General features: G+C 45.0%; 1 protein-coding gene across 2 annotated transcripts in view; it reads left to right on the forward strand.

The window, feature by feature from the left end:
* MKLN1 (muskelin 1) overlaps window positions 1-26502 on the forward strand; it is an 88568-nt gene that overhangs the window by 15625 nt on the left and 46441 nt on the right. The window contains exons 3-8 of one of the 2 annotated variants that reach the window (XM_082238861.1): window positions 1143-1285; window positions 3573-3661; window positions 12087-12196; window positions 13845-14037; window positions 21742-21819; window positions 22844-22909. In XM_082238861.1, the coding sequence (XP_082094987.1) occupies window positions 1143-1285; window positions 3573-3661; window positions 12087-12196; window positions 13845-14037; window positions 21742-21819; window positions 22844-22909 (679 nt within the window). Of the gene's footprint in view, window positions 1-1142; window positions 1286-3572; window positions 3662-12086; window positions 12197-13841; window positions 14038-21741; window positions 21820-22843; window positions 22910-26502 lie in introns of those variants that run through there. The other variant, XM_082238862.1, reaches the window with a different exon arrangement.

A 26502-nucleotide genomic window follows, 5' to 3' on the forward strand; every position in this document is an offset into this window, starting at 1 on the left:
TTGAGTTAGTATGATGCCCTAGAGGCCTTAAGTGAATTTGGTGGATGGTGGTGGTTGGCATCTCTTGATGAGTGGAATTTAATTTTTGAATGGTTGAGTGTATAATTATTAGGCTGGATCTTGCCAAAAAGAATGACCAGATGAGGAGCATACATCTTACTTCCCCTCTTACAGGGACCTGGCCATCTAAATTTTTAAGGCGAGCAAATACATTTTGTAAATCGGGCATTTTCGCATGATACATCTTGGTTCATGTTGTGAGGTAGTCTTTGCAGTGGTATTGACTATTAGAGCAAGTGGCAGACAAAATATTTTAATCTCAAGGCAATTTTCTTGGCCACAGTGATGCACTCAAGCTATGTACAAACAAGCATATTTATATACTGTGGCTCAGTGCGCACTTCAGGTCAAGCCACAAACCATGATTTTTGTTCATTGCTGGAACTATCATTTATGTTGTAAGTAGACTTAACACCCAAGGACTTTAAAATAATAATTTTTTTGAAATGCCTATCTTGCAGTCATCACCTTCAGGGTGGCTTACAAAATGTACAATTTTTTAAAAAATGTCCTAACCCAGTCTTGCAAATGAAATGCAGAACTGCATAAGTATAACAATCCAGAGCAGGCAGAAATTTCCCAATTAAAAAAAGTGAAAGCCTCCACATTAACATTTATATCTAAAGACATGATGCATGGAATAAGTTTAGAGTTGTGTATACACAGTCATTGCCTACTTGGAGCCCCCTCCCACAATGTTTTGGGCTACCACTCTCATCAACCCCAGCCCCAGTGGTAGTCCAAAACATCTGGCAATCACCAGGTAGGCTGCTGTATGCCATTCACATATACCCAGCTGTGAGCCAAGATGGTCTGGGCTGCATCTCCTTGCCATGGACATTCTCCATCACAAGCCTGTCTTTGCTGCCATGGAAGCTGTCAGAGACTTTCCTCCCCGTTTCTTTTCATTAGTGTGGCAAGAAACAGCGCAGAGCAGAATTTCCACACCGGCAAAACGCCTTCTGCTTACATCCTCTCTTGGTTTGTTTTAAGGTTCTACTTAGCTCTAGGCCTTGTTTGCGGTGTGATACACTTAAAACAAGAACAAAGACCCATGTGCATTCTTTTTCCATCCCCTATAGTATCTGATCCTGAAACTTGAAAGGCCTGCCATAGTCCAGAGCATCACATTTGGAAAATATGAGAAGACCCATGTCTGTAATTTAAAGAAGTTTAAAGTTTTTGGCGGGATGAATGAAGAAAACATGACAGATCTCTTATCAAGGTAAGAAGGATATTCAAATGTGCTTTGGGCATTTGCTTAATGTCTTCCATCGCAGGACTGATAAGGTGAAGTATAGGCAGCCGTGAGATGTGCTTTAGTCCACGATTCCCAATCTTTCCCCCTACAGACCACTTGAAAATTGGTGAGGGTTTTGGCAGACCTCTTAATTCCTTTTCTGCCTTCTGTAGCAATTCTAATGCACCGTGTGCTAGAAGCTATGTGCTTTTTTATTGTCATTGGTTGCTTCTTTTATTACATATTGCATTCCATAGAATTCAAATGGCAATATGGTAAAATAGAAGAAACAAAAGGAATGAAAATCCCTCTAAAAATAAAGATGAATATTTAATTTGACGAATGTGCTATCTCCCGTCTTCAACCACAGACCCATAGACCACCTGAATGAAGCTCATGGACCACTGGGAACTCCCTCCCTTCTGTCTGGTTTATGCTTTAACTCCCTCTTCCCCATTACTATTGGTGATAAAAATGACATTATTGGAGTGAGGCTGTTCTCTGTGTGCTTCCAGATACCTTACAGCACTGGTTTGGTGAGCCAACTATACACTTCCCCCAATGAATTCTTTTTGGTTTACATGGGACAGCCTTAGGTTCATCCCCGTTTCCATCTGAATTCCAGAAAAGCAAGCTAACTCATTTCAGAATGTTGGACAGCTCACTGCTTTGCAAGCCACTGGCAAGACCAAATCTGTTGCCTCGAGCAAAGCTTCTTGGCAGATCACAACACTAGCAGCCTCATAATATTTATATTTATACCCTACCCATCTGGCTGGGTTGCCCCAGCCACTGGACTGGCTGTTTCAAAAGGTGAAAGGTGGTTCTCTTCTGTGCTCATTCTGCATTTAAGCTTTCCTTCTCATCTCTGATTCCTTGCACTGGCTCACTCCCTCTGTCCCCGGCTCTCGCTTACTCTTCTGCTTTTCGTCAAATGAATATTTCTGTTCAGCTTTTCCATAAACACTGACCCCATAACATGACTTGGAGATAATAAAAAATTAGCATAAAAGCACAGCACCTGAGCAGAGCTAACAAACTTGTAAGCTTAAAACGAAAAAAGCAGAAGCAGTTGAGAATAAGCCATGCACACCCTCAAAAGCTTGATGGAAAATGATAGCCTGCCCAGGAACGTAAAAGGGAAGAAGCCAGGTGACTCTCCATGGGGAGAGAGTTCCAAATCCTGTACACCAGGAAAGAGAAAGCAGCATCTGGTGACAGGCAACAGTGTTGGTGCTGACCTTTGAAGCCCTAAATGGCCTTGGTCCAGTATACCTGAAGGAGTGTCTCCATCTCCATCGTTCTGCTCGGACACTGAGGTCCAGCACTGAGGGCCTTCTGGTGGTTCCCTCGCTGCGAGAAGCCAAGTTACTGGGAACCAGGCAGAGGGCCTTCTCGGTAGTGGCACCCGCCCTGTGGAACGCCCTCCCATCAGATGTCAAAGAGAAAAACAACTATCTGACATTCAGAAGACATCTGAAGGCAGCCCTGTTTAGGGAAGCTTTAATGTTTAATAGGTTATTGTATTTTAGTGTTTTGTTGGAAGCCGCCCAGAGTGGCTGGGGAAACCCAGCCAGATGGGCGGGGTATAAATCTATTATTATTATTATTATTATTATTATTATTATTAGTGTTAGTGTTTGTATCCTCCCCTGTTAAAAAACATTTATTTTCTATATAGAAGTATGAATAAATCACATTTTCACATATCTACATTCACTTGAGCTCCTCGGACTTTTCTGTGCCATGTGGGCTTTGTTTGTTTTTGTGTGTGTGAGAAAGGAAGCATTAATTTATGTGTTCCCATCACGTTCCCATCACGTTTATAAAGATAGCCGGCTGGCTTTCCTGTGCAAGACCTTAGCAGGTGGTGGGGTCTGGCTGCTAAAACTTGGCCACTTCTTGAACCTGAACTAGTAAATGGTGCAATGTGGCTTTAGGCGCCACAGCACTTAAAATCTCTGCTCTGACTACCTGCCATAGAAGAGAAATCCCTGTCCCTTGTTAAGCTCTCTCTACGCTGCAGAGCGTAGGTTCATATGGGTGTAGTTGGTCCCTGCCCTACAAAACAAAAAAAACAAAAAAACTTGCAGTGATTGGAGGGCCATTAGCAGTGGTCTCCTGATCCTTATTCCCCACTTATAAATGTTCCCTGAGGGTGGTGATGGTATATTTTGTAGCAGCATGCCTATTTACAAATTGAAGCGAAACAAAAATTATCTCCTACTTAGCCATAAAAAGATTTATTAACCTTGTGTCCTTCCCTCCACAGTGGCTTAAAGAATGACTATAATAAAGAAACGTTCACCTTGAAGCATAAGATTGATGAGCAGATGTTCCCTTGTCGATTTATTAAGATAGGTAAATATATCCCTCCCCCCCTAGTTTACGTGCTACCAGTTTGCTAGTCTCTGTTCAGGCAGGTTACCCACCCAGCGGCGTTATAAAGGGCCTCTGCAATGTCCTTTGTTTTGGACGAATCTGCCGCTGGTGCGAAATGTGGTGTCTCCCTCGTGTCAGGAGCAAATTCCCAGGGCCTAGTCTTGCTTTTTGAAGTCCTTACAATGCAGTTGGAGAGTGTGTTGTTTCAGCCTACAAACCTACCATTGGCTTGGGACTCGTGTCTTAGTGCATTCCTCTGCCTCTGGTATGGTATTAGCTGAGAGCATCCTGCTGGCAATTATTGATGAAGGGTGGTGAGGAAGACTCTTATTGCTGGGCTCAGAATGTAAACTAGTCATAGTTCCTCCATTTGCAGGGTGTGGACCAGCAGTCTGCAAAGTTTTTGTGGCGTGGGCCGGTTCACGGTCCCGCAGAGAGCCAGTGTGGTGTAGTGGTTAAGAGCAGTAGTCTCGTAATCTGGGGAACCAGGTTCGCTTCCCGCTCCTCCACATGCAGCTGCTGGGTGACCTTGGGCCAGTCACACTTCTTTGAACACCTCACAGAGTGTTTGTTGTGGGGAAGGAAGGGAAAGGAGAATGTTAGCCGCTTTGAGACTCCTTAAAGGGAGTGAAAGGCGGGATATCAAATCCAAACTCTTCTTCACGGTAGGCTGGAGTGTGCACACACGCATGCACAAATGCTATTTCTGGCGCTCCTTCTGGCACGGATGTGGTGTGCACAGCTTCCCATTGGCTGCAGGAGCTTCCTGCAGCCAATGGGAAGCTGGGCAGCATCGTGGAAGGCGGTCCCTGCTCTGTTCTGTGCCGGTTTAGCGTGGCTGACGGGAGCCAACTGAGCGGGTGGCGAGGGTCCATGGACCGCTTAAACGACCCCCATGGGCTGCTTGTGGCCCATGGACCTTAGGTTGCCGACTCTCTGTGTGAACCCTTAACTAGAGTGACTAGAGCCATTTCTGGGATTTGAGATCCTGATGCATAAGAAGAGACATGCTAGTAGAACAAAAGTTCTATTTCATCCAGCACCTTTCTGTCTCCAGTGGCCAACCAGATGCCTCTCAGAAGCTCCCAACCAAGGCATTAAGCTATTATCAGAAGTTTGTCCTCACCCTCTGGTAGTCACTGCTACCAAACCTGGAAGATTCTGTATAACCACCATGGCTGATGGCTGTTTATAGACCTATATTTCATTAACTTGATCAGTCTAAGCTAAGGGCTGTTGCCGTATTTGGGGGCAGCACAGTTCCATGGAAGCAGTACTTCCTTTTTTTTTTTTTTAATAAAATTTTTATTGGTTTTACAAAAGTTTTTATAACAAACAAACATAAAGAAAACAGACAAACAAACAAATATAATTTCTTAATGTCCTTTCATAAACTTCTTTCCTCGGACTTCCCCATACCTCCCCTTTCTGCATCCTCATGTCCAAATCTTATAGCAACTTATAAATGTTTTTTCCCGTCCTAATTCATCATAGTCCTTTCTTAATCTAATCTTATATTACTGCAACCCTTTCTCTCTATAAAATCTCGACATTCTAAGCTTCATCAAGTTTATAATAGTCCTTAAGATAAGTCTTAAATTTCTTCCAGTCTTCTTCCGCAGTCTCCTTTCCCTGGTCACGAATTCTGCTCGTCATTTCCGCCAATGTCATGTAGTCAATCACTTTCATCTGCCATTCTTCCAAGGTGGGTAAATCTTGTGTCTTCCAATACTTTGCGATCAGTATTCTTGCTGCTGTTGTTGCATACATGAAAAAAGTTCTATCCTTTTTTGGCACCAATTGGCCGACAATGCCCAAGAGGAAGGCCTCTGGTTTCTTAAGGAAGGTATATTTAAATACCTTTTTCATTTCATTATATATCATCTCCCAGAAAACCTTAATCTTCGGGCATGTCCACCAAAGATGATAAAAAGTACCTTCAGTTTCCTTACATTTCCAACATTTGTTATCAGGCAAATGGTAAATTTTTGCTAGCTTAACTGGGGTCATATACCACCTATAGATCATTTTCATCACATTTTCCTTTAAAGCACTACATGCCGTAAATTTAATACCGGTGTTCCACAACCTTTCCCAGTCAGCAGACATAATATTATGACCAATGTCCTGTGCCCACTTAATCATGGCTGATTTAACTGTTTCGTCTTGTGTATTCCATTTCAACAGCAAGTTATACATTCTTGACAAATTCTTAATATTGGGTTCTAACAATTCTGTCTCAAGTTTTGATTTTTCCACCTGGAAGCCAATTTTCCTGTCTTGTTTAAAAACCTCCATTATTTGATAATAGTGAAGCCAATCTTGTACTTTGGGTTTTAGTTTTTCATGGCTCTTTAATTTCAGTTTCTCTCCATCCTGTTCTAAAATCTCACAATACTTTGGCCATCCGACCTCCATATTGACTTTCTTGTGGGCCTTGGCCTCTAAGGGTGACAACCATCTAGGGGTTTTGTTTTCCAACAGATCTTTATATCTCATCCAAACATTAAACAACGCTTTCCTTACAATATGATTTTTAAAGGCACTATGCACTTTGATTTTGTCATACCATAGATATGCATGCCAGCCAAATGCATTATTGAAACCTTCTAAATCCAAGATATCTGTATTCTCGAGGAGCATCCACTCTTTCAGCCAGCAGAATGCTGCTGCTTCATAGTACAATTTTAAGTCCGGCAGGGCAAATCCCCCTCTTTCTTTTGCATCTGTTAATATTTTATATTTTATTCTGGGCTTTTTGCCCTGCCAGACAAATTTCGCAATGTCTTTCTGCCACCTCTTGAAACAGTCCATCTTGTCAATAATCTGCAAAGTTTGAAATAAAAATAACATTCTAGGCAATACATTCATCTTAATCACTGCAATTCGGCCTAACATTGACAATCTCAAATTTGACCATATTTCTAGATCTTTTTTAATTTCTGACCAACATTTTTCATAGTTATCCTTATACAAATTCAAGTTTTTAGATGTTAAATTAACCCCTAGATATTTCACCTTCTTAACCACCATCAGACCTGTCTCTTCTTGAAACTTATTCTTCTCCATATCTGTTAGGTTTTTCCCTAAGACTTTAGTTTTTTGTTTATTCAATTTAAATCCAGCTACCTGTCCAAATTGTTGGATTATTTCCAACACTCTTTTTGTACTAGTGTTTGGCTCTTGCAAGGTCAATACAAGGTCATCTGCGAACGCTCTTAACTTATAATGTTTAGTTCCGACCTTTACACCTTTGACTTGCTGGTCCTCTCTAATCATGTTCAGCAACACCTCCAGGACCGAAATAAAAAGCAATGGAGAAATTGGGCACCCCTGTCGTGTTCCTTTTTCTATCTTAAGCTCCTCAGTTATTACATTATTTACAATCAACTTAGCTTTTTGTTCAGAATATATTGCACCCACACCATTCTCAAATCCTTGTCCTACCCCCATCCCATGAAGATTCTTTTTCATAAAACTCCACGAAATATTGTCAAAGGCTTTCTCCGCATCCACAAATATCAAAACTGCTTTAGTATTTATGTTCACCTCTAACTTTTCCAAAATGTCTATTATATTCCTAACATTGTCTGAGAGGTGTCTCTTTGGGAGAAAGTACTTCCTTTTGTCATGCCTGCATCTACTTGCCAGTATATAAATAGAATTTTTGTGAGCGTTATTGAGAGCACCTTGGTGGGCAGTGGCCACCAAGAGTGTCTTTCTAGTCATGCTTTGGTTTTTTTTTTTTTAAAAACTTCCTTAGAGATGGTCCTGGGCCACAAGGGAGGAGGTGGGTTCAAATGTTAACAAGTGTTAAGTGTTTTGGGCCTTTGGGTTAAAACGAGCCCCATGAACTCTGCCTGGAATGCTTTGGGGAAAGTGGTTCAAACTTTGTAAAGTGTATAAAACACTTAGAGTAAAAAAGTGCTATATAAACAACCCCTTCGGAAATTGCAGTTGAAAGACAGGGAATAAATGTTGGATTGTAGCCAAATGAGTTCTGCTCAGAGTAGACCCATTAAAATTAACTGGAGTTACTCATGTCCATTGATTTCAACGGGTCTGCTGTGAGGTTGACTATCATGGGATACAGACCATTTAAAATAAATACTTAAACCAAGTACTTTTACTTTCCAAACATTGTCCTCAATTTATGGCAGCCTTCATTTTGGTCTAAAATAATGTGGTTGACCAAAACGCCAGTTGATGCTAGACTTGTATAAGAACAGAAATAACACCATGAATTCTTGGCCCTCCTGCTTGAGTGGGGACAATTCTTGCAGATGGGTATCTGTCTTGGAATCTGCGGGACGCTGGGCAGCAATCTCTGGATTAAGTGAATTAGATCTGTTTAATAATAAAAAAGGACATTTGCTTTGCCTTATGCTCGCTGGGTGGCCTTGCCTGTAAAACATTACAAGCTGGCAAGCTTTTTCCTAATCTGAGCTCATGTCCTGATTATGTTTGTTTTTTCTTTAAAAGAATTTGCGCAACAGATGAGCAACTACACCAGTACTCTTGTTTTGCTTTAACTTCATTGATTACTTGGGTATTTTGCTCATTAATCTTCTCATTTTAGAATCTTGATTCCCCCCCTTCCCCACTTTCACCCCTTATTCACACTTGCTTGAATGGTGAAGTTTTGTGTAGATTATCTAATAATAATAGATTGAGGGGAAGCAATATCTTGTGTGGAATAATGTCAGCATTTGCATGGAGGCTACGTATATAACGATAGTTTTCTCCCTTCCTGCACTCTCCCCACCCCACCCCTTGTCAAAAAATCCACTCTAGTGTTGGAGTTTGGTAATACAGAGTATATTAGCCTTCCTCCAGATGTTTTGGACTACAACTCGGAGCTACAATCTAAAACAACTGGAGGGCACAGGTTGCAGTTAGGTGAAATAGGCAGATCCAAGTGAAATAAATGGAAAGAAATGGCCACTCTGAGTGGCGCCATCATTCTTTTGAGTTCTGTTTGGTCATTCATTATTCTGGAATCTTGAATTCTAGAATCCTAGAACCAGGGCCACCTTGTTCAACTGCCTGCAATGCAGGAATCTCAACTAGATTGTGCATGACAGATCCCTATCCAGCCTCTGCTTAAAGCCCTCCAAGGAATTGCAGCTGTCCACACTGCAATGTGCCTACACACTGTGTTTGCAGCACCAAAGTGATCTCCATGGGCTGCAGGCCTGGGCAACGTGTGTGGAAGTCCTGGGCTACCCACATGACAAGACCGATGTCTTGGCCTCATTGATGTGGTCCAAAGGAAAGCTGAGTAAGATGTTTAACACCAACTTAGCTGCAGGACTTGCAGGGCGCCTCCCTAATTCACCAAGGATTTGAGACCCAGTGGCTACCCTCACCTGGTTTAGCCAGCCAGACGAAGCTGTTCCCGGGGCTGTCGCATGCTGATAACTTCTAGGAGCCACAGATGAGAGTTGAGTGCAGGTGGGGGGCTGGCTATGTCAGGTGGATGAGCTATCCAGAAGGAGCACGCCATGTCCCCCACCAGAGATATTGCCCCTTCCTTAACACCCCCTACGCCTCCCCTATACACTAGTGACACAAATATAGCCTAGCAGTGCTGTGCCATACCGGCCCCAGCCCGACCTGGCAGTAAACCATGATAGCTGAAGGAAGCATCCATGTTCAGGGGCTGTACACGTTCGTGCCAGATGCCGGGCGCAAGCAGGGAGAATTGTTGCTTTCATGCCCTGCTTTTGGAGCTTAGAAGCATCTGTCTGGATGACACTGGTGCTGGAACACTCTGGTGAGATGGACCTTTGGGTCTGCTCCAGCAGAGCAGCTGTTAGGTTAAAAGAAACTGAGATACAGTGTCTGGAGGGGAGAGGTCAGGAAGGGGGAGTTGGTTATGGAGAAGGAGGTTCTAAAAGACTGACGGAATGGATGATTCTGTGCTCCAGCGCTGTGGATTGAAGATGGCAGGGTAGAGATGATCCAAGCTCGAAAAGACCCACTTAATTTTCCGTGGATCTGAAGGTGTTCTCAGCCCGTGACATTCACAGCACAGCCTGTAAGCTGTCTACGTGCAGTGCGTGGGCTGTACTGGGAACATGGCTCGTTAGCAGTCGCTCCGTCTGTTCTTTTCATTCCAGGCTCTTGGGTCTAAAATGCTAAGATGTAGGAAATGCCCTTTCTGTTAGCCACTTGCCACTGGCAAACGTCTTTTAAGCTACTGGTGCGAAAAGCCCCTTTTGATGCCAGCGCGTGAATAGGAGTTCTGTGCAACTCAAAAGCTTGCTTTTGATTTTTAAGGTCGGCTAGTTCAGTCGGAGGGATTGCTGGGCTTGCATTGTGTTTCTCACTGTGTGGATCTGATGTGACTGCAGAGGGACAATTTGTGCATTACTGTAATCTCTGTGAAAGGGAAATTGTGGTGTACACACAAGTTTGAGTCACACGAAGTGCATTGCAGGCGTTTTTCATGGCAGGTACACTGTGTGATGGGGCTCTCATTCCACCCTGGAACCTTGATAATTATCCCTCTATGATTGGATGTTTATCTGGGCTAATGTCTTGGAAAAACTGCCATTGCCAGGATCCTTTCTAAGGGAGACATTGGCACTTAAAGCAGTCAGGCTTGTCAGGCAGAACACCAGACACTTAAGATTGCAGAACCAAGAATGCGGTCTAGAACACCTGCTAAATCTGGACTGCAGGGAAAAATCCATAGTGATGGGCAAGCTCTCCACTATTACCTTATTGATAACTTTATGAAACATGAAAAGCGACCACTCTGGACCATTTTAACTGCATTTGCTTATTGCTGATCCATGGGCAAGATTTGTTTTTCAAAGTGCACCGCTTAATTTAATTCTAAGCTTCCATTTTTGGAGCTGGGAACCACTAGCCTCCAGAACTGGGAACGTGGCCAAGATAAGCTGAGTCAGTGGCCCTTTCCTTAGGTGCCACAGAAGTACTTTACTCAAAATGATCAAAGGCTGGTGTCAGGAATATAATTGCTTCCATACAAAACTGTGCCTGTGCGCCTTCATAGCTACTTTTCACACAATACTGCATCTCCATTATTTCAGATTTATGCAGAACCTCCAGGACAGGTGTCTAAATGATGTATTCTTCTAAATGCTAATGGCATTCATTGGGTTTCGTTTGTATTTTAACTGCTTGTGCATCTGCAGATTCTAGACAGCTATAGTTTAATGACAGGAATCACAGGTCTCCTGGAGAGCTGGCTTTTCAGAGGATCCTCTCAAAAGATCTATCTGATTATTATTTTTTAAAAATCATTTCCTCCAAGGAACTCGGGCCCCTTTTAGCTTACATCATCTCTGTAGGGTAGGTGAGATTGAGACACGGTGACGGGCCGCTTCTAAAACTCGTAGTATTCTATTTCTTCTGCAATTTGAAAGTGCACTTTATGGATCACAGTTTATCCACCATTCTGCATATTCTGGAAGGTGGCCTTTGGCCACAGGTACTCAAAAGCTTAATTTGACGCAGAGGCTTAGTTTCGGCACTTTAGGCTTTAAGCCTGGGGTGTGTGGCGAAGGGCAGTGTGTGCAGTTAGCCCAAGCAGAATCTGCACACCTGGAAGTGAAAGTGAAGGGTTTTCCCAGGTGAGAGGATGTGACGCTTTGAGCTTATCTATGGAAACTTTCAAGTAATTCTCTGGCATCTAAGAGATTTTGAGGATTGACTGGGTAGGGAGAGGGAGAGGGAGAGAGCTCAAACAGAAGTGGGTGGAAATCTAAAGAAATCATAGCTGGCACACATGGCTTCAGTACCCAGCATGTAGAAGGCAATTGCAGAATACAGATGGAATTCAGAGGCCCTGAGTGACTGTGGGATGTGGTCTATAGGACGGGGCAATGGATTTCTATCTGTGGGATGTGGTCTATAGGACGGGGCAATGGTAGGGAGTATGCACACAGGGCACAAACCTTTCAAAAGGGGATTGGGCTTGCATGCACAGGTCATATAACCCATTGTGACGGGGGCCTGTAGAGTGGCACTTGTTTTTACCGTGGGAATCTATGAGTGAGTTCACTGTATTTGATGCACATTTAAGTGGTGAATAGTGAGATGGACAAAGCTACCTTGCAGGCCACTTGTCTTCAGTTGCTTGGCTTGAACTGTAACTCTCAATTTTCAAGGGTCCTGTGGATTCTGGTACCTCCTTCCCAGAGTGAGATAATGCAATGGAACTGGGCTACACAAAAACAGTCCATGTTGTCCTCCTACTGCTTATGCACACTTAACAACTGTTGCATTGCCCTATTTTCTTTAACGGCCCAGTGATGCTTTTAAATTGTCTGGGAGGAATGATGGCAGACAAGCCAGTGCCTGCCACCTGTGGTCAATAGAAACCAGCATGTCAGTACATAATGTCTTTTTCTCCTTTCTTGTTATTCCTCAGTTCCGTTGCTGTCGTGGGGTCCCAGCTTCAATTTTAGCATCTGGTACGTTGAACTTAACGGCATCGACGATCCGGATGTGGTGCAACCCTGCCTCAATTGGTACAGCAAGGTAGGCTGCAGAACTGCTGGAGGTTTTTGTGAGAGAAAGAAATTCAATTTTCTGGTTGGTGGATAAGTTACCCTGTTTGAATTCAAGCAGTCAACTATTGTATGACACTCGCAGCATCAATATCATTATTTCTATAGACATAGCTGTTTGACGTGGTGCTTTGGCCGTGTCTCTGTGAATCCCGGGAATGTGAAATGCTTTGGAAAAATATCCTGCTTTTTGTGAGAAGCGTGAGCATTTCATAATGGAAGAACTTTGACTTTTGTGTGACAGCATATTTATAGCTTGCCTCAGTTCCAAAAGAAGATATTATTTAATAAGAACGACAATGATATTGATATTATTGTCCTGGTTTGACCTTTCTGCAATTGAAAAAGATCCCAAGTACCTAGTATGGGGGGGGGGGGAGGAAGCCTATACATGCAATCTCTGAAAGCTTTTGGCATTCCGAGTAGTCAATAGTGGTTAGATACACCAACACTCTGCCTCGGTATATGGAAGGTTCAAATATTTCTGCAGGTAGTTGATGGACGTATCTTTTTGCCCAGTTTTTCTTTGGCCCATAAAATCAGCTCCTGCTTGATATGTTTGAAACCCTTGATTCCTGTTTTATATTGCCTTGTTTCGATTTTAGGCTGTATTTTTTAATGATACAGTTTTTAAAAATATTGGACACCGCTTGTAGATTTTTAAAACATGAAACAGTTTATAAATGCTTCTAAGCATGTGTGGTTAGGGCTGGTTTCTGAACTGTCTGACAATACAGAAGTTGCAATAATCGTTTTAGGATTAAAAATATGCATGATGAAAGCAGTATGGAACTTTTAAATTTCCTGGCTATTAGACACTACCGAGAGCTCTTCCTTTCCAAGGGCCCTCGTGGTATAGCTGATAAAGTGGTTGATGTCAACCCAGGAGATACAGATCCAAATCCTCACTTGGGCATGATCTTACCTTGCAAGGTAGTTGTGCAGATAAAATCTGTGCAAATCCATCAGCACTGCAGCTAAGCAGGTCTGAGCCTGATCGGCGCCTGGGTGTCTGTGACTGCCTGGTTCCATGGTGGAAGGCAGGCAGGATATAAATGTAATTTAAAAAGTAGGTAACTAAATCAGTAAGAAGGCATATGTGTAAAATTAAAATTGGGCATTGCTTTCTCTCATCTGCTCCCAAGGGCTTAGGTAAAGGTAAAGGGACCCCTGACCATTAGGTCCAGTCACGGCTGACTGGGGTTGCGGCGCTCATCTCGCTTTATTGGCCGAGGGAGCCGGCGTACAGCTTCTGGGTGATGTGGCCAGCGTGACTAAGCCGCTTCTGGCAAACCAGAGCAGCGCACGGAAACGCCGTTTATCTTCCCGCCGGAGTGGTACCTATTTATCTACTTGCACTTTGACGTGCTTTTGAACTGCTAGGTTGGCAGGAGCAGCGACCGAGCAATGGGAGCTCACCCCGCCGTGGGGATTTGAACTGCCGACCTTCTGATCAGCAAGTCCTAGGCTCTGTGGTTTAACCAACAGCGCCACCCGCGTCCCTTTTCCCAAGGGCTTACGTCCCTGTTTAATCCAACCCAGTGCCGGAGGTATATCCTGCAGCATTTGGCTGGGAGATCCACAGTGCTGTTCTCATAAATTTCCTTGTGTTCCAGTAGTACCGTGAACAGGAAGCCATTCGCCTCTGCCTGAAGCACTTTCGCCAGCACAACTACACAGAGGCCTTTGAGTCCCTGCAGAAGAAAACCAAAATTGCGCTGGAGCATCCCATGCTGACAGACCTTCACGACAAGCTAGTCCTGAAGGGAGACTTCAATGCCTGCGAAGAGTTGATAGAGAAAGCTGTGAATGGTAAGAGCAGAGCAGGGAGCAAGGGACGTTTTGAATTAGATTGGCAAATGAATGGATGTCTTGGCTGTAGCTGGGCTTTTTGGCATCCCTTTATATTCTTGACCTCTGTAAGTCGTCAGTGAAACAGGACCCCTCACCCTCCCAAGCTTCAGTCGAGGGCTGGGCAGTATATCAATAGATTGTCCAAAATCGGTTTGAAGACAATGTTGTGATAGCAGTTTCATAATTTTTCACCTGGCAATATATCGCGAATCTTGATGTGTGTGTGTGCATGTGCGCTGTGCAAAAATCAGAATGTGGGGAAAACCATGAAGCCAGCCATTGCTTCTCTCAGTTCCTGCAACCCCTGTTAACTGTGCCACATGCAGGGAGCATCGAATCACAAGAGCAAATATCACAATGCAGGAAAAACTCTACATAGTTCCATCCTTATTTCAGACATCGTGATATATTGGTACATCACAATGTTTAAAGGTAAAGGTACCCCTGCCCGAACGGGCCAGTCTTGACAGACTCTGGGGTTTGTGCGCCCATCTCACATCTATTGGCCGGGGGCCAGCGCTGTCCGGAGACACTTCCGGGTCACGTGGCCAGCGTGACAACGCTGCTCTGGCGAGCCAGAGCCGCACACGGAACGCCGTTTACCTTCCCGCTGGTAAGCGGTACCTATTTATCTACTTGCCCCCGGGGGTGCTTTCGAACTGCTAGGTTGGCAGGCGCTGGGACCGAGCAGCGGGAGCGCACCCCGCCGCGGGGATTCGAACCGCCGACCTTTCGATCGGCAAGCCCTAGGCACTGAGGCTTTAGCCCACAGCGCCACCCGCGTCCCTTTTATCACAATGTTTAGCCGGTGATATATCATAGTGTTGAAAACCAGATATCGCCCAGCCCTATGTCATTCAGATTATTGGCAGGGCCAAACAATTGCAAGTTGCTTTGAGACCCTTCCGAGTAAAAGAGGGATGAATGAATATAAATAATATAAATACAACCTTCTTTGCAGCTTGGCAGACAGCCAACCCAGAACAAACTTTACAGAACTAAATCTTCCTGTTAACAAACTCCCCACTTGCCCCGCTCAGAGGAGTGTTCCCTAATGTGGCTGCGTGTCATGTCCATCACGTCCAAAGTACTCATCATGTGTAAGCCTGGCTCTGGCTGACGCTGCTGCAGCTGCCCTGGAGGCAAGCAGTTGACTCTGGAGGGAATAGCAGGGGAATGCAGAGAGGGAGTGCCTACCTTTCTGCATCCCTCTGTTGTTCTCCTGATCTTATCTTTCCTTTAACGGCCAATTGTCCCCTAGGGTTTGTGTGAGGGGAAGGAACAGGGATAATTGGCTGTTAAAGGAAAGATAAGATAAGCAGAGAAATAATGCATGAAAGAAGGTGGTTAGAGGCTCCTGTTTCCCTGCATGCTTGCCTGTGATCCCCTCTAGATTCCTCTGTCCTTCTCCTGGGGATTGCCATAGTTACTGGACCTGGCTTGCACGTGGCTTCTTGTAATGTGACAAACGGAATGGGTAGCTGGGATCTTGGAGTTCTGGTGCAAGAGGAGCTCCACATTACTGACCCATCTTGCCCCGGCTAGATTTATTGCCATGGAGCCAGGAGCATTCTGCCTTTGGGAAACAATTTCCAGATGCAGCGCCTTGGAGGGATGTGATGCTTACATTTATGGGTTGACCGTTGAGTCTGGGAAACGGGGGGGGGGGTAGCCTCACCATCACAAGGGCGAACATTTTTGAAGCCTGCAAAATATAGTTCCCTGTAGGCATGGTAGGGGGGCACAAGCATTTGTATTCCTATTCTTGGAGGTATGTGGCCTGGTCCATAACGTCTCACTGTAATACAGGGGTAGGCAGCCTAAGGACCATGGGCCGGATCCGGCCCAATCGCCTTCTCAATCCGGCCTGTGGATGGTCTGGGAATCAGCATGTTTTTACATGAGTAGAATGTGTCCTTTTATTTAAAATAAATAAGGCAGCCCTGTTCAGGGAAATTTTTAATCTGTGATATTTTACTGTATTTTTTGTCTTTGTTGGAAGCTGCCCAGAGTGGCTGGGGAAACCCAGCCAGATGGGCGGGGTACAAATAATAAATTATTATTATTATTAAAATGCACCTCTGGCTTATCTGTGGGGCATAGGAATTCGCATTTTTTTTCTTCCAAAATATAGTCCGGCCCACCACATGGTCTGAGGGGCAGTGGGCCGGCCCACAGCTGAAAAAGGTTGCTGACCCCTGCTGTAATATATGGTATAGGCTGGCCACTTGTATCATGTGACTTATTCAATTTCTTCCTGGTCACACAGGTCAGGAGGCCTAAGCTAGCTTAGCAGTGTTGACTGCAGCCTTTGGGGTTTCAGGGCTGTTACCAAATGGCAGGTGTCTCCTCCCCTTCCCTCTCTGGTAAAGGAGCAGCGGGTGGCGCGCCAGGTGTGTGGGGGGGAGAGCCAGGGACAGGAGCATGAAATAGTCCCCCCAGTGAGAGTGCTCAGATTGCCTTGGAGTGAACTTTAAGCAAAGAAGTGTTTGTCAGTGGCTGGGACTGAGCCCAGGGATGCTTTTTCCACAGGTGACTCCCTCAACTGCATGAGCTAAATCCAGGGCAAAGAATGAGGCAGCTGTTTACCAGCTGGCAAAACCTGGGGCAGCTCATACATAAACACCTCCTTGTGGCTGTGTGCTTCCTTGAAGATCTTACCAGGATGCCAAAGTGCTAGCTTTCTTACCAAGTCCTCCTCCTCCTCCAGGGAATTTCTCAAGTTCCCTAGGCCTGCATTTCCCCCCTTGCCTTAACTGGCCAAAGCAGAAATGAAGCTTTCTGAAAACTAAACTGCTGGCTTTTGCACACATGGCTTGGAAATGGGTTTGGGCTTGCACTTGTGCTTGAAAGTGCCACATATTTATTTTTCTCACAATGTTGCAGAGGGTGCTTGATTGGGTGGAGAGAAGCGGTGAGGAACCCGGGACTAGAGTTGGCTGTAGCTGGGACCAGTCCATGGCAGGCTGACACCCCTTTGCCCTGCATCCAGATAATGTGTTTTCAGTGTCTGCTGGCCATCGGCCACGCGCGCTTCCTCCGCCCCCCTCCCCTCCGGTGTCTTCTGAAATTCTCAGAAAATGTGCAGATGGAAACTCAGGCAGCTGCCGGACTTCCTCTTTGAAATAATAATAAAAAAAGGTTTCCCTGAAACTCAGCTGTTTCGCAGCCGGGGCTTAAATACCTCATATTTGGATTCGTTCCTAGAGCTTCCAGGCAGCCTATATTCTGGCTAGCTCTCAAGAAAGTTCAGTCATATGGTAGAAATGCCAAATGCAGGGTTACCTTAATGGTGTTGCTTGGAAGCGCCTCCAGATGCAGGCACCAAGCGTTCCAAATAATTCATCTCGCCAGAGCTGCGAAAACTTGTAAATTCACAAACACCCCCCCGCTCCTGCCCCTGAGTCAAGACTCTGTTTGGATGACTTCTTGCCCATTTCCGATGACTGCATATCTGTTGGGAGAGGACTGCTAGGGGCTGATTCTGATGCAATGCTTTCCCTTTTCCAAGTAATACATGTGGAAAGCATACATCTGAATGCCCATTCCCTAGGCTTTTGTAGGAGAGGTTGGTCCCCAAGACTAGACAGGAAGTTAGCTAAAGCCAGGTGGGATTTCACCAATTCCCCACATGGATGCTCATCTGACGTATGAAAGAATTCTCTAAATTGGTTATAGGCAGTCCTTTTTTAAAAAAAGGAGCTTGTGCTGTTTGGGGAATGTGGGTATTGATTACAAAGTGATGACAATAAGGGAGACAGCTAGATCCTGGCAACTGGTTGCAACAGGCTCCATCTTTTCCTTAGCTTGGCACAAGTGTTTTGGTGCTCTAAGAGCTAGGGTTTATTGAGTCAGGCAAGTGTTGAGGAGGTGCCTTTGGATAGGCATAGAGGAGTGACACAAAGGACACGAGGGGTCTGGAGGTTTCTGCAGTGGCTCCCTGTCTGTGGAATTCTCTCCCTAGGTGGGATCACCTGGCACCTACACACCTTTAGGTGCCAGGCAGAAACGTTCCTCTTTATCCAGGCCCTTTGCCGATAGACATCCAATGCCCTTTAAAATGTGTTTTTGTTTTTATTATGTATTTTGTCTTTATATTGTGATTTTATGTTGTGACCACCCTGAGATCTGCGGGTACAGAGCAATATACAAATTTAATTAAAAGAAGAAGAAGAAATAAAATAGCCTTCATGATCTATAAGAAAACAAATCCCAGTTGGGCAATATATTTGCCGAAATCTTTAGTTCTAATAAAGTATGGCAAGCTTTTAAGTTCTCCAGAACACTTCCATCATGAAAGATGTTACACAATGCAAGCAGTGAGGAGGACAAGGAAAAACAACATGCAACAATTAGCTTTGAGGTCAACTTGCAAGCTTTGTTCCAAGATGGAGATTGCTGGCTGAATAAGTCTCAGATATCAGGTTGCACAACTAGTATTCTGGGCATAAAGAGGAAATGGCTGCTTCCCATCTCTTGAGAAATCATAAAGTCTGGTTTGTAACCCAGATCTGTGTCAAACCTTAAAAAAAAAATACCCTGCACAGGTTCCTGGGATAGGCAGATAGCAGAAATAAAGAGGAATGTGGCTGCTTTATTTTAACAAAGCAGCCAGACTTTAATTTACCAGGCTGCAATTTAGTTCGTTCCAATAAAGGAGGGGAAGAAAACCTCCAGACATTGCTGGTCTGTAGCTCCCATCATCCCTGTCCATTGGTCATGCTGGTTGGGGCTGGTGGGAGTTGGATAACATCTGGAGGGCCACAGGCTAGCCATCTCTGCAATAGACATATTGACCAGCTGGGGAAAGTGGTGAGAGTTAGTGGGAATACTCTATGGTCTATGAAGCAGAGGTAGAACAATAGAATTGTAGAGTTGGACGGGGTCACAAGGGTCATCTAGTTCAACCCCCAGCAATGCAGGAATCCTTTGCCCAACTTGGGGCTCAAACCCACCCTAATGCTCTAATGACTGAGCTATAGTTTTGTATAAGCCTATGGCACCCAGTATTCCCAGGCAGTCTCCCATCCAAGTACTAACCAGGCCTGACCCTGCTTAGCTTCCAAGATCAGATGAGATATCAAGTCTGTTCAGGGTAGTATTTTGACATAGGGTCTGCAACTTTTCTGTATTCTGGTTTTGGTAGCAATGTGGGATGGTCAGCGAGCTGTGTCTACCCCACTCTTGGTTGGTTAAGGGGGAGAACTGGCTCTGATGTAGACTTAACACATCATCTGTGACCCCCTGGCCTTCATTTCTTCCCTGGGTCCGAGTCCCACTTTGTGTCTGTGAGCCTTGGTAAGGCCACGCTGCCCCTGAACTCCCCACTTTGTAATGGGAAAACAAGCCTTGAACTGTTTCAAGCTTGCTATCGGGTCAGTGATTTTGCCTTTCTGAGCCTGCCAAACATCTGTTTCCAGCTCAGTTATGTGTACGCTCTTGAAAAGACTGCAGTGCATTGTGAAATGCTCGGTTAGCAGCAAGCTAAATTTATTTAGAACTGAAAGAATTGTTCTGCTTCTTGAGAAAACATGTGCTTAGTCTCAAAGTGGTAGGCAAGCAAGTTGCGACTTGAGGAACTGTCCTTACGTCGTGGAAGCTGGATAAGGGGGCATTTCTTTGCTATTTCTCCTCAGTTCCCGGCCTAGAGCCCCTTCCCCAACCGGCTGCCCTCCAGATGCTGCTGGACTACAACTCCCATCATCCCTGACTATTGGTGAGGCTGTCAATGGCCAATGAGAGTTGTAGTCTGGAATATCTGGAGGCCATCAAGTAGGGGTGCTGGTCAGGGCTGAATAGGACACAGTTTTTTGGGTGGGTGGGGGCGTCAGATGTTGGAGATCTGTGGAATGAGCTAGATTAGCAGGAGAGTTTCGGAGCTGGAGGGCTGCAGTTTGGTAGTAGAGCATCTTCAACCGTTGCTCATAATGCTTGGTTTCCTTGATCCTCTTGGTCACCCCCCTCTGCACACCTTCCAGCTTATCAACATCCTTCTTAAATTTTGGTGCCATGGATGAAACCCGTCCTTGGGGAGGCTTGCACAGTTCCCCCCCCCCACCCTCCTGCCCTTAGCTTCAAGATGTATGCTGGGATACTTGCAGTTTCTCCTGCTAGAGGTCTCCTCGAGCCATTCTTTTCTCTTAGCTCCTTTCTATCACTTGAATTAAAGGTAGGCAACTCAGCCTGCTTAAAAAAAAAAAAATGAAGAGAGTTTGTAGGCCATTTGTGCACATCCCAGAAATCCCCTGCTCTGAAGCCAAGCCACTTCAAGAGGCACCTTCTGTGAAATGATGAACTTGCTATGTCCCAGCAAGGTACATTTTGCAAAGCACCTAAAAGCCCCAACCCTGGCACCAGCTACCTTAAAAGTAACAGTCTGTCCCAAATTGCTGCTGATGAGGGCTTTGGAGACATGTTTTGGTAACCAAGCCGGTTGAGAACTGTTTCTAGAAATCAGCCGAAAGCCTTATTTCTAAACCGCCGCTTCGTTATAAGTGGACTAAACAGATGCAGGCTGGCTCCTTGGTGCAGGGGACGGAGGAATCCAGTGCATTGCGGTGGCATTTTTTCTTGAGCGGTTTGGCAGCGAGAGGAATGGGAGGAGAGGGGTCAGGTGCTTTCTACAAGATTGAACCAACTCACCCTCCCTCCCTCCCTCCCCTGGCCAGTGCCAGCTCAAAACAAGCCTTTGTTGGTGTTTAGCACAAGGAGATTGAAAGCGGAGCGGCTGCCAAGGGAGAAATATTTCTGGGAAGAAGCCTGGAAGAACTCCAGGCCCCAGCATCCTGCGCAAGAGAAGCCGGGTTATAAGGAAGTCACAAACACAGCTGGAGGCGGGAGAGCGTTGTATGTGACACAAGTCATCCTGGGGGGGGGGTGTTGATTGGAGATCCTGACCCGACCCTTTAAAAAAGCACCACGCTGCGTTTGGGTCTTAGGAGCTGCCAGGGGAATTCTGCAGCCATGAGATGCAAAGGCTTTTGCGCTTCGAAGCATTCTCGTCCACCCTCAAAACAAGGACAGGAACCAGCTTGCCTGAGCAGGAGCAGACATTCTGACACCCTGAGCCGCTAGCGATGCTCTCCAGCAGCTTCTCCGGCTGAGCTCCCCTCCTGTCTCCACATAGTGAGCTCTATCCTGGTCAAAGGGTATTATTACTGTTGCCATTTAATTATAGGCTGCTTTTCAGCCCAGAGGCCACCAAAGTGGTGAGCGACTGATTAAAAGGAAAAATGCAACGGGTGCAGTAAAATACCATAAATCAGGGGTGGAGAAACTCAACCCTTGGGGCCCAGTGTGGTCCTCCAAGCCTCTCTTTCTGCGCCTTAGGACTGCCTCCAGTCATGCCCCCTCTCCAGAAAACCACTAAGTTTGGCTCCCCACCTTTTCTGAGGAGGTATATCCTTCTTACCTGACATGCGCTTGATTGCGAGTGATACCTCATCATGCCACTTGGTGATTTTGCACAATTTCTGTTACCCATATTTCTGCTCTAAAATGCTCAAGGTGCCTTTTGATCAGTTTTTAATTAATGCTATTTACTTTTTAAAGGTATAGTATTTAGCACAGTTTATTAAATTATTATTTTTTAAAGTGATGTTTTTTGTGAAGCGGCTGGCTGCTGACATTTTCTCCTGTTTTTGTTTCCCCCACTTATAACAGATGGCTTGTTCAACCAGTACATCAGTCAGCAGGAATACAAACCACGGTGGGGTCAGATAATCCCCAAAAGCACCAAAGGTGAGACAATTGGATTCGCTGCAACGCAGTCTGTAGCAGGCTATTCCTGGACGATCTTAAGAAGCTAGTGCAGAATGTGTAAGAATCATGGTCCAAACAGGAGCTGACCGCAGGGATTTTAATGCCTTCTTTCACTGGCTGTATGTGCACTTCAGATCCCATAAAGGTAAAGGGACCCCTGACTGTTAGGTCCAGTCGCGGACGACTCTGGGGTTGCGGGGCTCATCTCCCTTTATTGGCCGAGGGAGCCAGTGTACAGCTTCCGGGTCATGTGGCCAGCATGACTAAGCCACTTCTGGCGAACCGGAGCAGCACATGGAAATGCCGTTTACCTTCCTGCCTGAGCGGTACCTATTTATCTGCTTGCACTTTGACATGCTTTCAAACTGCTACGTTAGCAGGAGCAGGGACCGAGCAATGGGAGCTCACCCTGTCACGGGGATTCGAACCGCTGACCTTCTGATCGGCAAGCCCTAGGCTCTGTGGTTTAGACCACAGCGCCACCCACGTCCCTCAGATCTCATAAGGTCATGAAAATAATATAGTGACATGGTCAGTGAGAATACCCTCCACCCTTTTCATTTCATTTTGTTTTCAGAAGAGGAAAATGTCCTTTCAAGATGCACATATTTCACATGGGGTTGATGGAGAAAAAAATTGCATTATTATCCCACCCTAATTCCCCAGGCTCTCAGCGTGGCATACATGGTCTTCTCAAGTTATCCCTGCAACAATCTGGGGAGGGACTAACTCAAAGCTATCTAATAACTTTGAATCCAAGTAGAAATTCAAACCTAAGTCTCCCCAGTTTCATTCCAACACTCTAGCCAGTACAGTGTATCATGTTGGATTTCAGCATTCTTCTTTTGACGCCTGCATGTTTTGTGTTACAATAGCCAGTGCTGTCGTTTTCATTCTTGGAATTATGTAAGTTTGCGCATCTTGAATCCAGTTAAATACGTGCGTCGGGAAACTCACAACCATGTAGAATAATGAGGATTTCTCTCCCTTAAACTTGAACAAGGTGATGGCGAGGACAGCAGGCCTGGAATGAGAGGCGGCCATCAAATGGTCATTGACGTGCAGACAGGTGAGCAGCCTTTAGTTTTTTGTTTTCTTTTTAAAAATAAAACTATAATTGGTTTTTGCATCTGGCTATAGTTCTGTGGATGACCTTATTTCAAGGTTCAGCTTAAACTGTTGAGAAACCAGTGAAAGGTTGCAAAAGGAGGACCATTGCTGAATTAGGCAGGGAGCTTTTGACCTCAGCTCCTTCCCCTTCCAGTGCGTTGGAGCAGACAGGTGGGTTTAACTGGAGGAATGCAACACGATCACAGACCAGAAGCAGATTCACTTAAAACAAAATTGTTCTGCACCATGCAATGTTGGGATCAGGCTCTTGGGGCTGGAGTTCTCGGGACCTGTCTTACTCAGGCCCGCCTAGTTTTGCAGCCTGAATAATTGCCAGGAGTCTTGCATAGCTTCATGGGAACTCCACGCAGACTTGGCACCAGAGGTTTCCAACCTTTCCCATGTGAGGCAGTTGGTTTAGCTCTACTAGGCTTCCTCTGCCTGTCTCTTCCTCCTTTCTTCCTGGCCCTTTTCTCTGCTTGCCTACATACCTCGTTTGCCTGGCCTACTGAACCTTTGTCCATCTACAACCCTGGCTGGTGGGTAGGACTGTGCCTGTCTGATCTTAGCCTGGAGTGTCCTGATTTTGGCTGCTTGATGGCCTGTGGTTCTTGAGCTTTCCTTCTGTCAAGACAGGTATGTTTGGGGCTTCATTCCAGGGACTGGTTCAGGTTCATGGCTCCGGGAATCAGTGTGTGGTCCCTTGCCCAGTGTACAAAGGAGGCTTGGTTTAACTGGTTATTTTTTAATTTGGTGGATCCGTTGAGGAGCCCCTAAGGGTCAGGGAAGGCTGGCTGCCTTTGCCTGAGGTTTCTGCGACTGTTTCGGCCAGAGACGTGATGTCACCGAGTGGGGTGGACATCTGGCTGAGGACCAAGAGAAAGTTCTCTTTGAGGTCCTTGGCGGATGGGGTTTTTACTTTGTGCTTTGGGGTCTGATTGCTGGGAGGAAACCTTTCTGCTGGGGAGATTGACTAATGGTCTGCAGTTATTTTTTGCTTTCCATTACCTCAGCCACGATAAACATTTTAAAAAGTGAATCCCAATTTTCTTTGGTGTTTGCATAAATAGCACTCCTATTGGGTGATTTCAGATCACCCAAATACGTTTTGGTATCCCAGAGCCATCTGTTTAAGAGGTTGCTCTGAAATAGACTCACTCACCCTTCTTAGTTTCATTGAACACTGAAGACTTTATTCAATCTTAGCTGCAATTTTTCAGGTCACTGTGGTCATACCAGCTCCCCAGTTTTGTAACCTGTTATAAGGGCTTCGAGGAGCACAGTAAAAAGTAAAAAAAATTCTGAATAGAAAAGCTATTTCATTTTGAAGTACAGCTTGCTTGCTTTTAACCTCTACCAGAGAGTTTCCAGGGTAGATATATGTGTACAAGGAATGCTGAATTAAGAGAAATGACCTAGAGTAGGCTTTAAAATACTAAAGTATTTCAGGCTGCGTTTGGGCTAAAATGATGGCCTGGATTTTTAAACTTTTGCTGCTCTCTGTTAAAAATTGTAAGCATTCTTTTATAGGGTCTAGATTCGGAATGGTCTTATACTGCTGTTTCAGTTTTAACTTTTTAGATACTGGTTTAGATACTGATTCTAAGCTACCTTGGACAAACTTTTGTTTCAAAAGGCAGCATATAAACCCTATAAATAAATGAAAAACAATTTTAAAGCAATCCAAGGGCTTTCTGGTTATATATATATATATATATATATATATGCAGGTTTTGGTGTCTTCCCGTGTAAGAGTCGGGGTGTCTGTGCGACGTTTCGACGAGGTCTCACTCGTCATCTTCAGGCTGGTGCTTTCGGCTTCTTGTTACTGGAACAGAGCAGAGTCTGGTGTTTGAGTTCCTATAAATACTGTTGAGGGGTGTGGTGTATAGCCTCCAACGTTCTGGGCAAAGAGGAAGTTCCTAGATTAGTGTGCCTTTTCTTCTTTTGTTCCTTAATTACTTGAGGGATATCTTGGGTGATTTCATGAGTGATATTCAGAATATCACTGGGTGGGTCATTAAGTGTAGATTAGTTGCTAAAGCTTTCGTGTCTTGACCTCTTGAGCTTGTGAAGAGTTTTTCTGAGAAGATGGCTGTGCTGCATTTAGTTGTGCTCTGGCTTGGCTTCGTGTATAGGGGCGAGCTATGGTTTTGTGCCTTGTGCCAGCCAGATCTGTGTAGGGATTGCAGGGGGGTGCAGCATCCGGAGGTGCCACTATAGTTTGGCTACTGGATGGAGTCTGTAATATGTCTGTGGAGAGGGTCTGGGTTTGGGTCTGGTGTGGTTGATTGGTGACGGCGTTCTGTGTGCCTCTGGTTCTGGTGTCGGTTTTTGTGGGGAGGGCTAATTTCCAGATGTCTGGCAGGCGGGACGTGTCGTCACGCTTGTTCATGTTGTGAGGGTGTTTCTCTATCTCGATGGCTTCCATGATTATTCTCTTGTGGTGATGTTCCATGTTAAAGAGCAATTTGGAATCTGCAAAATTAATTTCATGTCCTGTTTCTTTCATGTGTTGGAAAAGAGAGAAAGTTTTTTCTTCTTTTTTGACGGCATTCTTGTGTTCTGCGATACGTGCATTTATTCGTCTGTTTGTTTGTCCAATGTACGTGGCTGGGCAGACTTTGCAGGGTATTTCATAGACCCCTTGGGGTCTATGAAATATATATATATATATATATATATATATATATATATATATATATATATATTTGCTTTCGTAGATTTTCACGGGTATAGGAATGCAGGTTTTGGTGTCTTCGGGTGTCTTCCCGTGTAAGAGTCGGGGTGTCTGTGCGACGTTTCGACGAGGTCTCACTCGTCATCTTCAGGCTGGTGCTTTCGGCTTCTTGTTACTGGAACAGAGCAGAGTCTGGTGTTTGAGTTCCTATAAATACTGTTGAGGGGTGTGGTGTAGTGTATATGTTCTCTACCCAGAACGTTGGAGGCTATACACCACACCCCTCAACAGTATTTATAGGAACTCAAACACCAGACTCTGCTCTGTTCCAGTAACAAGAAGCCGAAAGCACCAGCCTGAAGATGACGAGTGAGACCTCGTCGAAACGTCGCACAGACACCCCGACTCTTACACGGGAAGACACCCGAAGACACCAAAACCTGCATATATATATATATATATATATATATGCCTCCTAACCGTTCCTCCTCATTTTCTTTCCTCCCTCATGGTTTGTTTTGTTAGTTCATAGTATTTTGTATGGGGACATTGTTTTATCATTTTTGTACAGCTTTTAGTTAACAGCCACATAATAAATAATAGTTATACCGTTAAATGCCAGAGGGATTGTTAATGCAGCAGGGAAGCGCCCTCTAGTGGACAGAAAGCGGAATACTTTTTAACGTTATTATTCTGGCAGAAATAGAATAGGAAATTGCCTTCTGACGTGCATGACAGAAGTTACTTTGTAGGGAGGCCAGTTTCTGGAATTCTGCAGTTTGTCTCAACAAATTATGACGTACACCCGCTGTCGTTTTAAAACTGCCACGTGTCCAGGGAAGGTACTGGTGACCAGTGGCTATTTGCCTGAT

This window comes from Podarcis vaucheri (assembly GCF_965113315.1).
Source record: "Podarcis vaucheri genome assembly, chromosome: 10".
NCBI classification, from domain to species: domain Eukaryota; kingdom Metazoa; phylum Chordata; class Lepidosauria; order Squamata; family Lacertidae; genus Podarcis; species Podarcis vaucheri.